This window comes from Plectrocnemia conspersa, unplaced genomic scaffold (assembly GCF_051122295.1).
Source record: "Plectrocnemia conspersa isolate PC_06_02 unplaced genomic scaffold, ASM5112229v1 ptg000002l, whole genome shotgun sequence".
Taxonomy (NCBI): domain Eukaryota; kingdom Metazoa; phylum Arthropoda; class Insecta; order Trichoptera; family Polycentropodidae; genus Plectrocnemia; species Plectrocnemia conspersa.
This window is the reverse complement of record NW_028277166.1, coordinates 5,639,239-5,656,945: the sequence shown is the minus strand read 5'-3', so window position 1 is coordinate 5,656,945 and position 17,707 is coordinate 5,639,239. Positions and strand designations below refer to the sequence as shown.

General features: G+C 26.5%; 1 protein-coding gene across 3 annotated transcripts in view; it reads left to right on the top strand.

Moving 5' to 3' along the window:
* Nucleotides 1-232: 232 nt before the first annotated feature.
* exp (expansion) overlaps nucleotides 233-17,707 on the top strand; it is a 174,203-nt gene continuing 156,728 nt past the window's right edge. For 2 of the 3 annotated variants that reach the window (XR_015812599.1, XM_088205015.1), the window contains exons 1-2: nucleotides 234-539; nucleotides 17,267-17,628. Coding sequence is in view for 2 of the 3 variants with exons in the window: in XM_088205015.1 (XP_088061141.1) it covers nucleotides 17,567-17,628 (62 nt within the window). In the remaining variant the exon portion in view is untranslated. Of the gene's footprint in view, nucleotides 540-17,266; nucleotides 17,629-17,707 lie in introns of all 3 variants that reach the window. The other variant, XM_088205016.1, reaches the window with a different exon arrangement.

The following is a 17,707-nucleotide window of genomic DNA, read 5'->3' as shown; positions in this document are numbered from 1 at the left end:
TTTAAACATATTAGATCATCATCTGAAATCATGTTCCTTGTCAATAGCAATGGCCTTTACCAGCCTCAGGACATCTCCAAATCCTGACTCACCATCCTTGAATGCTTTTCGTTCGACATTTCGGAGTAAGGACGTCTGGTCCAGTGGTCATCATCCGAGCGTCACACTTGCTAGTAAGAAAGTGCACGGCCGCTTTTCCATCAGTGGATCTCAGACGTTTCGCCGGCGGCACCGTACACCTGTTGCCCTCCGGTGGTCTTCTCGGCGCTGCTGCTACTGCTTACCACTCTTTTCTTCCACCGATGAGCTTCTCCTTCTCGCCGATCAATCTAGTGGTCGATCAACGTCCGTCGCGATCAAAGCTCGCTGCGAAAAGTCGCCGGGAAATTGTTTTTATTACTTCTTCGACGACAGTGGTTGTGATATTGAATAGTGATTGATTGATTTGTGATAGTGAGTAACAATTGCGGTCTTGTAGAAAGGTGTGTAGCTCAATCGATAAGGGATACACGTAGGTGTGAATTTTGATTAACAAATCTGTAAGTAATTTTTATCTATTAATTATTATAAGTAAGTGATAATATAAAAGCATATAATATATAAATATTAGCTCGATAGAAATAAAATAACCTCAAATCCAATAATTTTAAATAGCAATAATAATTCTATATTTAAATTTAAATTTTTATATAGAATAATATAATAAAAACAGACAATATATCAATATTAAGAAAAAAACAAAAGAACTTATATTAATATGAATTCAAATTATTATATATTTTGATGTTTTTAAATAACGAATAAATATATTTTACAAAGCAAAAACATATTCATAAACTATATTTTTGCATATAAAATATTTGGGTCAAACACAAACTCAAACAACTCCTTACCAAAAAATATATTTATAATAAATAATTTATTATCTTACATAGATAACTGTCTACTTCTTAAATTAATCATTTGGCCATGGATGAGCGACATATTTTAATCTTAAAAATAGATCTGGTCTAATAATTTACATACTCGATTCAGTAGAGAGTTTATGATTAATACATTCAGTGATTGTGTTACGCGCAGATTCACTTTTTATTACGTTTTTTGTCCAGCGACTTCAGTGTCAAGATTTTCATTCAGAACATTTGGCAATCGGTTTCTAAACTATCTAGCAATATCGTTTACGTCATTGTATAATATTCCAATAACTCTATATTTAGGGATGGTTTTCCTCAATGACCGCACAAAATCATTTAAATATATTTCACCTGCATCAATGATTCACTATATTTGCCTTTTATATTACTGAAATATATTACTGGATTCCTTGGTTTTATAATTGAAAAACAGAATAAAAACGATTTCAATTTACAAATTATAATGGCGGCCGCGGCTTTTCCGCAAATTAAACAATAATTATACCTAGTTTCCGTATAGTAAGAAATCGCAATTACTGCCGAAAAAAATCATATTAACAAATTTCAGATTGAACATAGCATTACAATGAAATTAATCTGTATACCAAAATATCTCGTTAATTAAAGGCAATCGTTTACGCTGTAGGCGTAGTGAAACCTTTCTAAATTACATATTTTTTTTACATATCAATTCAACTCAAATTGGTATTATAACCATTGGATGTTTGATTATTGACAAATTGTGAAATAAATCAATAAAAAATCAGCCACGCTTGAAGAGCTCAATACAAAATAATAACAAGAACAAACGTTAGTCTAATGATGGAAAATAAATAATGACCGGTGTTGTTTGTTAAAATCAATAAAAAAATAACCTAGATATTTTGTGTATTAAAATTAAATTTTTACATTATTTTAAGAACGTGCTTTAGTTATCAAACTAATAGAAAATGTGAGCTTGATCCATTTACTTCGATAATTTGCTGTTTCGCATTCCAGGCCGTCAGAGTCGTTATTATTGATATATTATTTTTATTCTGTGCGTAATTATCATCTTGGATTTACAGTTGGACTACTTTTAAATGCGCCACTTAATAACACAATTGATATAATTATAGTGCTATTTTAACTTTTTTATATATATTTTAAGTGAATGATTATGGTTGCTTATCATGTTTCTGATATTTTGAGAAATTAAATTTTATTCTGTATTCTCAAGTTCTTGAGAATCCTTATCGTTGCTCGAGAAAAGAATTGCTTACCTCAAATATTCTTAAAATATAATGTAAGAGATACCCAAATATAATGACGTTTTTTTAACACACAACTTCAGACTGTTAAGTAGTACTCATTTATTTTAAAGTTTTTGTGTTGTACCCATAATTGATCTTTGTTTATTAAAAAATATACCCTTTTAGAGAATCAGGAAATAATGGGAGAAATTTGTCCTTTAAATAAATTTCTATAGAGGTGCATCTTGTATGAATTTCATATAAAAATAAAAGCAACAGCTGCTATAAAAAATAATCGTGCAATTTATAGCGACATATTAGATGTTATAAAATGTCTTAAATGATATTAATTATGAATATTCATAGTTTACTACCAAAGATGTTTAAAAATATTGGCAGGAACTGGAAGGAAAGTATTTGGTTTCTTGATAAATTTTCTGATCGCTATAAAACAGCGTGGTGCAGCACATTATATATTTTGAGAAAAAATAACAATTACAGCCATTTCTTTGAAATCAGATCAGTGAGGATTTAAAATGTTTATTTAACAGTGACTATCTAACGCAGTCCAGATTGCACCTTAAAAATGCTCTTCTTTGTGTATGATATTATCCAAAAAAAAAAATATTTTTTAAAGTGTTAAAAAAAAGTAAAACAGTTATAATGAATGTGTGTTTAATAAGCTTTTAACTCGATTAAAGTGAGCATCTTCAATAAATAATTAAAAAAATATTATCCAACCTAACTACTAAATTAATAACTACTCGTGATAAAATCTACAAAAAGGCAGTAGTAATTGATTAGAAAGGTGGAAAAGGGTTATATAAAACGGTGAAAATCGTATTGAATAGAAAAAAAATATGATTTTAAGTATATAGTTTTAGAAAAAAGGTTACAACTAAGAAATTTTGTTCGTTTTTATTGTATTTAGATTTAACTGTAGTCAAGATATTCCCTTATTCTTGCTAATTTACAGTTCTTTTAAAACACATAAAACTGTAGTCAAAGCTTAGACTTAAAACTTTTTGCTATTGCTAAATTTGGTTGAGCTACAAAAGAAATATAATTTTTATCAATAAATGATTTTTGGCACCCCGACAAAGCCGCGCAGGACAATTCCGCGCCGACTAAGCCGACTAAGCGCAAAGTCAAAACAAAATGTATTTTATAACATGGTTTTTATATATTAATAATTATAAATATATATAGGAAAAGGGAGGCGTCTCGCTACCGCTCGCGCCGACTTTCACTGTAGAACCAATCAACCTAACCTTTTTTTAATGATATATTTTGTAACTGTCCAGCATCATCCAATCTATGACTAACTGTTCAAAAAGCGAATCACTAGTGATAGAGCTGTCCACAAAACAAAATAATTAGAATTAAAAAATCATTTTCTTTCATTTTATTCAATTTTATAATTTTGATTTGCGCGGCAATGTCGGCGCGGCTTTATCGTCGCGGCAATGTCGGGGTTGTATTGCGCGGGATTGTCTTGCGCGGCTATGTCGGTGCGGCTTTGTCGGGTCCCCATGATTTCTTATTCAGAAGTATACAAATGTTTTGCCTACTTCCAAAGAATCTGTAAAATATATATTTTGCTATTCTGTATATTTATTTTGTGTTTTGTTGTCACAAGATCGATATTATTTCAGTACATGAAAAAAAAATCAGTATAGTTTCATTATTTAATGAATTTCATGTAAATATGAATTATTTTGTTATATTATAAAATTTAAAAAAAATAATAATTAAAAAGGTTTGCCTTTTCTTGAAAAAATCTTTGGAATGAATATTAAAAAAAAACACCAGGTGCTAACAAAGACACATAATTCTGAACAATTTGTTTCACTAAATACAAAAAAAAATTAATTTGATTCTGCAGTACTTTTTTCTTAATTATTAGTTTTGCTATCTTATTGAAGCAAAGAGTTTTGATGTAATTATTATGTTTTTTTTAATTGTCAATTTTAATATACACTATGACATATTTTTTATGGTAGTTTATATAAAAATTAATATGTAAATTTGTTTAGGTTTAATAAATAATAGTTTTAAAACTATATCTTAATTGTATACTAAATAATAATCTTAAGTCTAATACTTGGCTTCTAAATGAATCCAATATTTATTTTTCTTACATTCCAATAGTAAAGGCTTTTAGTTTTATTTTAATGAATTAAACTCACTAATTTTTTCTTACTTCTTATGATTTTATAGCAAATATCATAACGGTTATAAACCAGTAACATGTGTGTGTTTAAAAGTGTATAAAAGTTAAAAGGTTCTATTATAATATAATAACTACAAGTTTATTTAATACATTTTTAGTAAACAATAATTTATATTTTTGTCTATTTATATTTACACTGATAATCTAAATCCAAGTATTCCATATATTAGTAGAAATAGAGGGATTAATTAAAAATAATAGATCATTAGGTAAAAAATATGTTTATTGATAATATGTAGTTTCGAGATATATAGACATTTGCAAATTATTGGTTTACAACATAAATTTAAAATATTGTAGGGGGAATGGTAAATAAAATGTTAAACTATTATTACATTTTATATATTTTTTTTAATTTTTACAAAAAAACATTTTAAATAACTTTGTAATTCCTTATTTTTATTGGTAGGGAAAGATAATTAGATAATTTTTATAGTAAACATTCATTAAATTTAATAGTAAAATTATATTTTTTTTAAGAATTATTTATAAATATAAAATGTTGTTTTGAGTCAAAAATGAATAAAAACATTGCTTTTAAATGTCTATATTAATATTATTTCAATGATTTTAAATATAATTTATTTCTGAAGATATACCTTTTTCCACATCTTGGTATTTTTTTAATTCCATTAGAATTAAATGTTGGAGGCTTTGATGCAAAATATTTCGATAGACCCTTTTTCACATCGTCAGTATTTTGAAGTATTTTCTGTATAAGAAATCTAGAGAATGAGATGGATCAGATAAAAGATTCCAGCTGAGTTCCTAGATTTTATCGATTGGCAATTTTGCCATCGAGAATCAGTATTGGAGTTATGTTGACAAGTGGTGATTATTGTTTTTACTTCTTTTGGGTTATCATTATCTTCAAAGATGATCATTGTCATGAAACACCGATTTATTATTTCCTGTTATCAGATGATCGAGAAAAGGCAACCAGCTTCAAGATCAAAAAGTTCTTGGGATATGCAAATACACGCCGATTTGTTTTCTTCGCTCAATTCGTGTGGAATCCATAAACCTTGTCTCCAAGCCTTCCCAATTGCACTGTTGAATAGTATTGGCTTAGTTTCTCGGTCAGCTAAATTTTTTAAAACCATCTTTGACTAAACTTCACAAATACTTCACAAATATTTTTAATGGGTGTAGTAATTCATATGACATTTGGTAAAAATTCTTATTTTTTTTAATATCAGAGTAAGGAATCCAAATGTGCACAAACACAGATATATTAAAAAAACGTACTCAGGTTTCAACAGCCATTTAATATTTATGAAACATAACAAATTTTTTAATTTTCCCAAAATTATTTTATATAAAAAATATTTACTCTTATTAATTATATATTTTCTCCTATAAAAAGTACAATTACCATATTTATCGTCAATGCTGTTTTTTCACTTGAAACTTAGTCTCATGTATGTTATAACTTAATTTGATAAAATGGTAGAATACACATTCTTGCCTTGGAGTCTTTGTATTATACTTACTGCAATCATATTATGCATAATTTATCTCCATAAATAAAAAGTTTAGTTACCGCATGAAATATTTTTTTACTTTAACATTTAATTTAAATCAATATTTACATTTTAAATTACCGTTTCAAGGTTTCCTGCACATGACTGTACTGCGCACACAATTGTGCATATAACACACTCCCGTCTCAATTAACACCTTCGCGCCTTGAATGGTCAATGCCATTTCTTTTTCGCACGAATCAAATTTCTTCTTTTTCTTCAAACTGTTAGAAAATACATGCAAGTAGCGTGATTTGAGATGCGTGACCGGATCGCTCACGGAAAGGTTGCGGGATAGATAGCTTCACGCTTGTTTGACCGATGATGGAAGAATGCGAAGTGGAAGTGATGGAAAGTCGAATTAATCGTCTCTGATCATGGTGTGTTTTCTTTCAAGCTATATTACCTTCGCAACCGCAATTATATCTCTAATTTCGTTCACCTGCCTAAGCATAGTTACAACGTAGGCATAAAAAACGATAGCATCTACGAAACCAGCTGCGCTTATGTTAATCGAAGATTTATATCTTGAAGTTTAATTGAATTGTTAAAATGATAGATTAACTCAATTGTAATTTGGGCAAAGAATTATCGTGGCATTTAAATAAATCGTGATTCGAGGCGGCAATACTTTCAAAATCGTAAATGTCAATATTTATCTTTTAACGATTTGATAATTTGCTCCGCGGATCTTTGGTGAATTATTATCGGTTGGTTAGCTCAATTTTATGTGCCTGGATCGTGAAGATTGTTTACTATATAATTTACTTGATTGATCAATAACATAGTGAGCTGATTGAAACAATGTTTGACGACTAGAAATAAAATCATACATATCCGTTTTTTATATTTTAATAAAATAGAATTCTAGATAATTTTTTTAATTGAAGACATTTTACATTTATGTTACCAATCGTTAAATACAATATAAATTAAACTTAGTTTATATGACGTTATAGAGTATTAAATCGGTTATTTTCTATTTTAGTTGTTCAATCCCATGAAATTTGTTTTATTCTTAGACAATGAAACATACATCATATGTTATAAAGCTGTCATAAAATTATTTAGTTAAAAATCGGTTAAATTATTTTTTAGGTAAAATTCGGTTAAATTTATTTTTGAGCTCTTTACTGTGAAACAAAATATATTAGGAATTGAGATACATAGTATATATTCTAGTTAAAAATTAGGCTTTTTATTTTTTTAATGCCCAAGTAATTTAATTTTCGTTGTATTAACAAGATTTTTATTACATAATTTTTTATAATATTTAAGAAATTTCTATTATTGATTATGATAAATTATGAAACTAAGTACTTATAAAATTCCTTTTTGGGTTTAAATTTATAATATTTTTTATATGTCAAGTAATAGGAAGAAGTATTATTTTAGTTAAAGTATCGATGTGATGATTATGTTCCTATATTTAGTATTAATTGTTTTTATACTGTCGCGTAAAAAATATTAAGTCATATTTTGCTGAATTTTTCGTTGCAAATTTAGTGTTAAATTTGCCCTGAAATATTTTTTTTACTAATATATATTTCAAGAAATTGCAAATAAATGTTGGTTTATGTTAAACTGTTAAGTAGCGCTACATTTTTGTTTAGGTTAAACTGTTTTAAAAAACGATATCTGAAGAATTATAGATTACAGAAAAACACTAATAACTGATTTGTAATTAGCATATAGTTTTTCTTATAAAACAATATAGTTCATACTTATAAATTTACATATTTAATCATATTTTAACTTTCTGCTATAGACAAATATATAGCCCTAAAAGTCCATTACTTTTAAATCAAAAGTGTCAAAGATTTATTTTATAGTTACAAGTGTAGTTTATTTTTTTTGTTTAAACTTTTATTATTTTTTTTAAATTTCAATGAAAATATTATTATTTTCATTTGTATTTTTGTTTGTTATTAAATATTCCGTCGTAGCCTGACAGGCGTAAGCCCAATATGTTACAACAGGCAAATCTGTTAATCATCAGACTGAAAATCGGTAACATCTATATTATTAATTGCTGTACAATTTATACAGTATATAATTATTAGATATAACTGCAGTTTTTAATAATAGCGTATTTTTATAAATAAAAATTAGAGTGACGCTGCCGGGGCTCGAACCCGCAACCTCAGAGCTACTAGTCTGAGACGTTACGGACTACGCTATTCCGTCCTTAATAATAAATTTTAGATGAAAAAATTCACTGCACTCTTGTAGAAAAAGTTTTGTTTTTTATATTGTGTCTAAATCAGTAATTTTAATTAGTTTTTTTTTAATTAGCTTTAAACTAAATCTTAACATTTATAAAAATAATGTAACTTTACGCGGTTTGAATATATTTTGTCTCACAATATCATAAATGAATTTGCTTTTGTTATTTTATTAAAATATAAGGCACTTATTCAATAAACCAGAAAGATTTTTTTTCAATAAAAATAGACGAGCGGTATAAATCACTGACTATTGACCTGTAAGACTATGGTTTAAATCACATATAAATTTAGGTCTAGATGGTTTATTGTAATTATGATATAATTTTAATTCTAATCGATCATCACAGATTAGGTATCGATAAATATCAAGCTAGGTCGTATATATTAGGCATTAAAAATTTCTAATAAGGAGCAACTCATATAAAATATTTTATATGAAGTAAAAAAAACAGTAGTAAAAATTAACAATTTTATTAGAAGAAGATCTTAGATTAAGCAAAGCAGTATAATAAGTGCTTCTCAATTAGATTTTATTAAGACAAGTCTTAAAGCACTTGTTAAAACTAAGACAATAAATTTATGTTTCTGGAAGAAGGAAAAAGTCTAATTTTAGAACATTTTAACAGAGAGGATTTTATACATGACTTATCTTATTTAGCAGATATTTTTTTCTATATGAAAGAGATAAATCATTAGATTTAAAGTTATGAAGTCACCATTATAAATGCAACTGTAATAAAACAAGCTCTTATGGCTAAGTTACCAATTTGAAAGAAAAGAGTAAAGGTCAACATTCTTGAAATTATTATTACTATTTTTTAAATTATATCTATGAAAGCAAAATAATCAATTTGAAATACTCTCAGTTCTGATGACAAAGAACTTACTACAATTAAGGTTTTACTTAAAAACTCTTAATGAATTTTCGATTCGAATTTTCAATAAAAATATAATATTACAGTAGACCCCCAATAACACGGTAAATTAGGGGCGTGCTATTTTTTTTACTTAATGTGTGAGTGAGCTAAAGGGAAAATATCTCACCACACGCGTCTGATTCGTACGTACGTATGATATTTTCTAGTCCCCCAACTACACGCACCCAAATAGTCTGTCTCCAATTTACCGTGTTATTGGGGGGTCTACTGTTATTTATTTTAAGAGGTCCGTTGAGGGTCTATTAAACAAAAATGATTAAGAAACCCTTGTATGAATAATAATTCTTAAAGTAAAATAATATTTTTTTCTGTTTTGCTGTTACAATATTTTGACTCATGTCGCTAATAAGTCAGTCACGAATCAAAAATTGGTGTATTACATTTTATACTCTATTCACCGTTAATCATCTGTCGTATAATATTATATTACAGTATCATGTAACACATTTTACTCAAACGATTTATAAACTCCCATTGTTGTTTATTTATTCAAAGATTACAATCTCATCGCATATAAGATTTTCCCTTCAGATTGTTCGAAAGTCGATTTAATTACTTAAAACGACACCTACCGCGTCATTAGTCAATCCAACAATAACATACTTATCTATGCATTATTCAACGACTTCTCACATTTCTATTGTAAACTGCAACACTCGACGAAACGGGATCAATGCTGAGCATACTCCAATACTCATGAGCAATTGCTTGTGGAAGTAAAAGCTGAGATTTGTCACGGCTGGCGAAATTTCGATTGTTTTCTAAAATTTCGCACCGCAGGACAGTTATATAGATTTGTCATGTGTGCTAAGAGTGATTGAGCGATTTTTTCGGTTGTTAATTCCCTTGTGTTTTAACGATAACCGGTCGGGGCGCGCAAGGCCGTTGATCGACCTCAATATTGAAATTTCGCCTTGAATTTTTATATTTTGATATAGTTATCATTTTTCGTGTAGAATTCGCCATGTTTAATTCATCTGCGTGAATGTTTGTTTCGTTAATAGAGTAAGGACGTGTCCTGACGAATCACCTAATTGAAGTTTGATTGATTGATTAATTTAGAATAAAAATACAATTTGCTTCATTTAATTCAATACATACTTAAGCCAAGAGCAACTGCCTTTAAAGTTCTCAGCTGATTAAAATCTTGTACACTGAAATCAGGAAACTATTCAGTGGTGCTGACAAATATGTCAAATTGAGGATACAGACTGTTATACGTAACAACACGTTCTAATAATAAGTAATAAAAAATGTTGATTATAACACATATATAATATTCTTTAGGAGCTAAAGCTATAAGGTACTGAATGACAATGGTGTTTTTTATGCAGGATAGACGCATCGTGTATCCTACACGCATACAAGGGTAGTTTTTTGGTTCTTACGAGTAATTAACGTGAGAGGTGCTCTATCCCTATGGTCTGTAAAATGTAAAACCATATGTTTAGCATTGAGTTATCTTCTCTATTGATAGACAAAAGTGTTTTACGAGTTAGTTATTTCCTTTTTATAATATTTAAAATTATCGTTTGAATGACCTCAAACCCTATGTTTTTATTGAAGTTGAATTATAGATTATTTAGCGGTTTTATCCCACCTCTTTGTAGATATTATTAATGTTATTTTTATTCAGACAACTATTTTTTATTAATGTATGTTTGTATTTAATTAGAGAATTGCTCAATTAAGCTTAGGTATAATTACTTAGATAAATAGGTGTATATTTATTTGCTTTTTGTTTATGTGCCACACAACCCATATCATTGCAATAAAAAATTCGTGTAGAACTATTTATATTAGTAGCAAGTTTTTGACCTGATATAAAATTTATGCGTCAGTCAGACTTAAATGATAGTTTTAATGTGTTTTTAGTCAAACATAATTTATGCTCCAATAGATAAAAAATGTTATGATACACACTTATTTGTTTTATTGATTTATCTTATCTTTATAAAATGTTATTATATTAAAAGTATTATTTTTTATATAATACATTTAATTCCGAAAAAAATATATTTTATTCAATTTATTTCAATGCGTTTTCTAATTCTAAAAATGTTTTTGAGGAATAAACTTTTTATTTATATTGATGTGATGAAATTAGTATAATTTACATTAAATTAAAGTTGATTTACGAATAATAATTAGTACTTTCTGTCATCAATATTATTTATATAGAATTTATTGACTATATTCTGTATATAAATATAATCTAATTATTAAATTATATATATATTTGGTAATATTTATAATGAATTACTCAGCTTGATATTAATGAACGGAAACATTGCTTAATTAGTAATTAATTATACATATTTTCAAAACAATATTGTTTATGAAAATAATTGAAATTATGAAAATCTATGACTGGAAAATTAGGTGTGTGAATTCAGCGCAATTCAGTCTGAATTTAAAAGTCATCTAATGCAACAATTAAAATTTAAAACAAAATGTTTGCAACAAATATAAGTCAGCTAGATTAATCTTTACCTTGATTAAGACTTTTTCTTTATATAAATAACATTTTTAAAATCAATGGTACCTATGACATATATTTGATTAAGTCTTAAAATGGTTTAGATTATATAAATAAAGATCGCTACGACAATCCGTATTTTTTAGTGGAATATTTTTTGAGCATGATTTTTTATGTTTTGTTGTAAATATAACGCTGTAACACAGTGGCGTAGCTAGGGTATGTGGCACCCAGGGCGATCCTTAAAATTTCCGCCCCCCCCCCCCCATAAATTTTTTGTAGGGTCATAAAATCTGCATTTCTTAAAATAATAAATTGGTTATTATTAAGCTCTTGTTATTCGTGGATTTATATATGTTTTAGTGCATTCAGTGTTAAGAACCTCACTAGACGATCCCATCGCGAATATGCCGCCTCCAAGCAAGTGCCGCCCGGGGCGGCCCGCCCCCTCCGCCCCCCCATAGCTACGCCACTGCTGTAACATAAGATGTAACTTTAAACAAAGTTTACATATGTGTTTTTAACATTATCATAACATTATCTGCATTACAAGCTCAAATATTAAATGGTGAAATTTGTTTCTGCTGCAGAAATTTAACGTAATTGTCTTACAGGTCCAGATTTATTAAATACATAATCTATCTATGAAAAATAATAGTATTTTAAATCATAGCAGCGTTCAGTTTTTCAATTTTTGTGTTATGATAATCTCTAAATATTAAATTGATAATAAACATATTATTTTATTAATGTACAAATGGCATAAAAAATATATTAGATATAAATATAATTGTAGAACATAATAAAAAATATTATTAAACATTTTAATGTTTATCAAAACATTAAAATGTTTATGTGTTAATTATATTATATATTAATTTGACAAAAATTGAGTAATTAAACAAAATGTTGATAATTTTAATATAAAAAATATGTATTTTAACTTTAGTGATATAAAAATATCCAAAGGATAATATTAATGCTATTGAAATCTGATGTTAAAAAATACTTTATTATGTAATAATTAAATATTACAATAAAGTTTTATTAAATAAAATATGAACACCCATTTTTTTTGTATTTTATCAGTTAAAACATATTTTATAAAAAAAATTTAAACTAGAATACGATTTTTTTAACAGATCCTATTTTTAAACAGCGGATAGTGTTAGATTACTTGTAAGATTAATCTTTTAGAAAAGTTTAATTGAAATCTTTTTGCACAGTTTTTTTGCAAGGTCCAAGAAAACGGACCAAATACTTTTTCATGCTGATTTTTTTCTGCTGCAATGCGGTTTTAAAGAAACTTTAAGAAATAAATATTTCAAACGATGTGAATATTTTTTTGCCAGCGAAAAAAAGCAGAAAGCGTGTTTATTGTCAAGTAGCGATACTGAATGGATAAATATTTTTTATATCAGATTTAATTTATATTTAGAACCACGTCAATTTATTATTTTATTTTGAAAGTATCTTATGTAATTAATAAACATATTTTCATGACTAATAAAAAGCTTAAAATACAGCTGATATTTATAGATTATGAGGTAATTTTTATTATTGAAACCTACTACTATTATAATTCACTGTAAAAATCAAATTGATATCACTTGACTTAATTCGGTTTTCCACAAAATGAACAATCCTCGGAAAAACTTTAGAAAAAATTACATTTAATAATTTTTTCAAAAATGATTTTGCGCTTTTAATTTGCTATTTGTTTATTTTTTATAATAATACAAACGCATTAAATAAAATAAAATGTATATGTTTATTTTATATATCGTCAATGCTATTCAGTTCACGTTTGAGTTCAAACATGCACGCATAAAATAGCACACATTCTATTCATTGATCCGATACGTTCACTATAGTTAAAGATTTTTTATCTGACCCCTATGTTTTAAGAATCTATGTAACACACATCCAAGCGTCATTATAAATTAATACAATAAAAACTTTAATTATCAAGCCAAGCAATCAGGTTAAAGCGATGTAATGCGACTTATTCGATTCAAAACCGATTTATAACTGCCTGGAGGCATTCGTATGGACATTTAGTGATGTAAGAGACCATCATCGTTTAATTCGATAACCATTAGCTTTTTTGACGTTTCAAATGCCACAGTTGGTGGCATTTTACGTAAAAAAAAACTGGTCGTGCGAAAGCCGTACTTAATATCCATGTACGGTTACCAGTTTAGCAACGGTTGCAACACGAATGACTGACTAAGGGCAAACGTGAAATAAATATGGGACAAACTCATTTGAAGATGATGCTGCGTACTAAACGCAGACTCTGAAGAAGTTTAGTAAATATTTAGAGAGACCAATAGTGAAAGCGCAAATTCCATTTCTCATTTCCCCTCAGGCCAATTTATATAGCGTTGTAAAATGGTAAATATATAAGAAAAATAACACTTCTACTGCTGTCATAAAATATTTTGTAGATAATTTAATTGGTTTTTGATCGATGGAGTTTCACTCGAGAGTTGAGAGAAACAAAAGGGCCGAAGCGATTAGAAATTTTATACTCGAGTAAAATTCAATAAATAGTTAGCATAGATAAATTCACTTACCAAGTGCAGAATCTGTGTAGAATTATTCATAAAGTCTTTCACAGAGTGGTTACCAAATGAAATGATGCAAGATTGGCTCACGCATAGCTCTCCTAATAAGCACATACAGTATGATTCAGAAGTTGTGTGTTGCACCATTTTGTATTTAATGTAGTAAAGTAAATTTCATTATTACCGAGCAACATAATATAACATCGATGCATTAGAATAAAAATAATTGTTGAAAAAATACACAAAATACCGCTATATAAGTATTAACATTCGATAGTGAAACTTGTTGGACGAGTAAATTTAAATACGAAAGCAAAAGTGTACAACGGAATATTTTTTAAATTAATTATAGATAATGATCGTATCTATTGAATCTGTCATATCAATAAAAACCCTAACTCAAATGCCTATTTATCATAAATAAAAATTGTTACAAAATTCTGAATATTAGCATACAACTTTTAATTGGTAATATTGTTAAATATTACGGCAATAAATCGACTAAAAACTTTGTGTGAAATATTAATTAATACTAATTATGATACATATTTATATGCTATTAAAATTGTTTTTTTAGCTGCATATTCTTATACGTTTTAGTTATTTTTAAAATATTATTTAGTTAAATAATATTTTATATTTTAAATTGTATTATTTTAATATTATCATATCTACACACAAATATAAGTTTTCTGTAATTTAAGCAAAAAGTTAAAAATCTATACAATAATAATATTCTTTAGCAGAAAAAAGCTACAGTAATAGATTATCTGTTTTTTAACGTTAGCCTATTATGATTTTAAAGACCCATTAACTAAGCGTTAAAAATAGTAGTATAAGCTAAGTTTGTTAAATAATAAAAACACACAAAAAATATTTTTAATTTTTGTTTCAAAGCATTATTTTCAACAACAATCATAAAAATCATAATAAAAAATTGAGTTAACTAAAAGATCTTTATTGAAAATTTTAAAAAGAGGCTTCTTTTAAATATAGTATTTTTTTTATAATTCTAAAATATTTTTGTGAACTGTGAAATATTGTTACTAAAAAATATATGTTGCTTTTATAAATTAAATTGTACATAATATATTATGGTTATTATTTTTAATAATTTATTTTTAGTATTTTGTATAATATTTATTGCTTATAGTTAAATATTTTAGATACATTTATTTCACGATTGAGACTTTATTTATATATTTCTATCCTCCTTTATTATACAATCTGTCTATTGGCAATAAGTGATTTTTGTAGCAATTTTTTTATCTTTTTCTTAGTTAATAAGAACAAGGGGAAAATAAGATATCCTGTAGAATCTTCCTTTACTTGTTTTTATTATTTTTATTATTTATATTTAATAAAAAATCTCTCCAGGTTATAATTTAGTTATGCAAATAAAACAAAGCTTCTTTTAATGCTAAAAAATAAATAGTTTTGTTTTGGTTTTTATTATGTATTAATATTTTAAATAAATTTATCTAGATATTTTTTGGTAATTGTTAAATGTTATTGTACGTATTTATTATGTAATATAGAATTAAAAATTTAATGATTTATATTTGTGACAGAAAAGTCTCGTAAAAATGTGGTTAAAACAAAAACAATGTGAAACAATTCAGTAATAAAAATAAAGCATAGCCCTTTTAAAATGCTTAAAAATGTACTTAGATAATTTTAAGTATATCTAGATAATTTTATTGTACACAATTATTTTGTGATTGAAAACTGAAACTTATATACATATCTATGTTTGTGACAAAAAATATAGCTGAAGCACAAAGACACTAAAAATGATGCAGTTATAAAAATAAAACGCAACTAATTTTAAATGCTTTAAAATATATTTTTTTTATATTTGTCAATTTTTTTAAAAAAGTTCATAAAGGTTTTTTTTGTAATTGTAAAAAAGTTTTTTATATATTATTTTATTATTAAAATACAGCACAGTTAAAGCTGAAAATTGCCGTTTTAAAAATACATATTTTTTTGTAATTGCAACATATTTTAGTATTTAATTATTTTTATGATTAATAAATTAACGTAAAGTATAACCTTTGCTATAAGAATCTTTAAAATAATTTTGTTGCAGCTAGAAAAAAATATGCAACGAAAAATATATTTGCATTTATCTTTATTCTTACAATTTTAGTAGTTGTAAAATATTATTAAATATTTTTTTTAAAGATTAAGTAGTTCAAATTTTTTAAGTAAAAACACTCAGGTATAAAAATAAAATAAATCTAGTTTTAAATGCTTTTTATTTGTAATAATGTATGGAAATTATTTTTTTACATATTTTTAGGTAATTATAAAATATTTAAGTACATAATTATTTTGTGATTAAACTATAGAGTATATATAAATACCAACTATATATATTTTTATAAGTAAAATCTACTGCTAAAGTATTTTATTTTTCTGTAATTGTAAAATATTATTTCATATAATTATTTTCTGATTCACCAATTATTGCTATTTTCGCAAAAATATTCTTAGAAATATTGCTATTAAAAAAGTTAAATATATATATGTATATCCTTGAAATAATATCAATAATGAATATTAAGTGCATTTTTTAGTAATTGTAAAATATTTATATGATTGAGAAATTGGCGTGTAATTTTAAATACATAGATTTTTCTTTTTGATAAAAATATTGTTACAGCTGAAAAACTGCAGTTATAACAATAAAATAATATATTTTTGATTTTTTCATCAGTATTTTTATTTTTTTACCAAACATATATAGATTAAGAGAACTTGCAAGTTAATATGATAGTTATAGTATATAAGGGTGTACATCAATTAATATGGAAAATTAAAAAAAAATTGTATTAATACATACATATATAGTAAAATTGATTTTCAGTTTCCTTACCTTGCTTTTTTATATTATATTTAATAAATATACATATACTGATGACCTTATTTGTAGTAGTCAAACGCTAAACAAATAGTAAAATCAGAAAAATCTATAGTAAAAGTGTATAATAAATATTGAATCAGATGCGAAGGTTAAAAAATCGCTTCTAACAGGATATTTAAAAAGTTAATAAATCGTTTATTATTTATCATCCAATTTGATTAATTATTGTTATAATCTCTCCAAATGATAACAATCAATAATTTATTAATTTTTATTTCAGATGGTTTCATCTTGACGTTGAAGATTCGCAACCAGTGAATAAATAACGTGATAGTGATCGATATGTCAATGAGTCGAATCCTTGATATATCATTTATAAAAAAATATACTTTTACGCAGTTTTAAGATTGTTTTTTATAACGTTCTCACGCTATTTGCGTCAGTCTGTCGATTTTTCTCTAGTGCGTGATCGGTTAGTGTGAAAAAATCGTGGTTTGAATGTGCCTAATCGAAAAGTGAACATAAATTAATCCAACATAGTTAGGTCACCGTCCAGGAACCTAAACTTTGAAACTTCAAGATGATGTCATTGTACAGAACTATCAAGGCCACGGGGACGACGAAGAGGCGACGAGATCGGAGGTAAGTCGAATTGCATCATTGGAATTCGCGAGATTGGTCATTTCATGTTCGGGTTGCTTAAGATTAAATAATGAAAAAA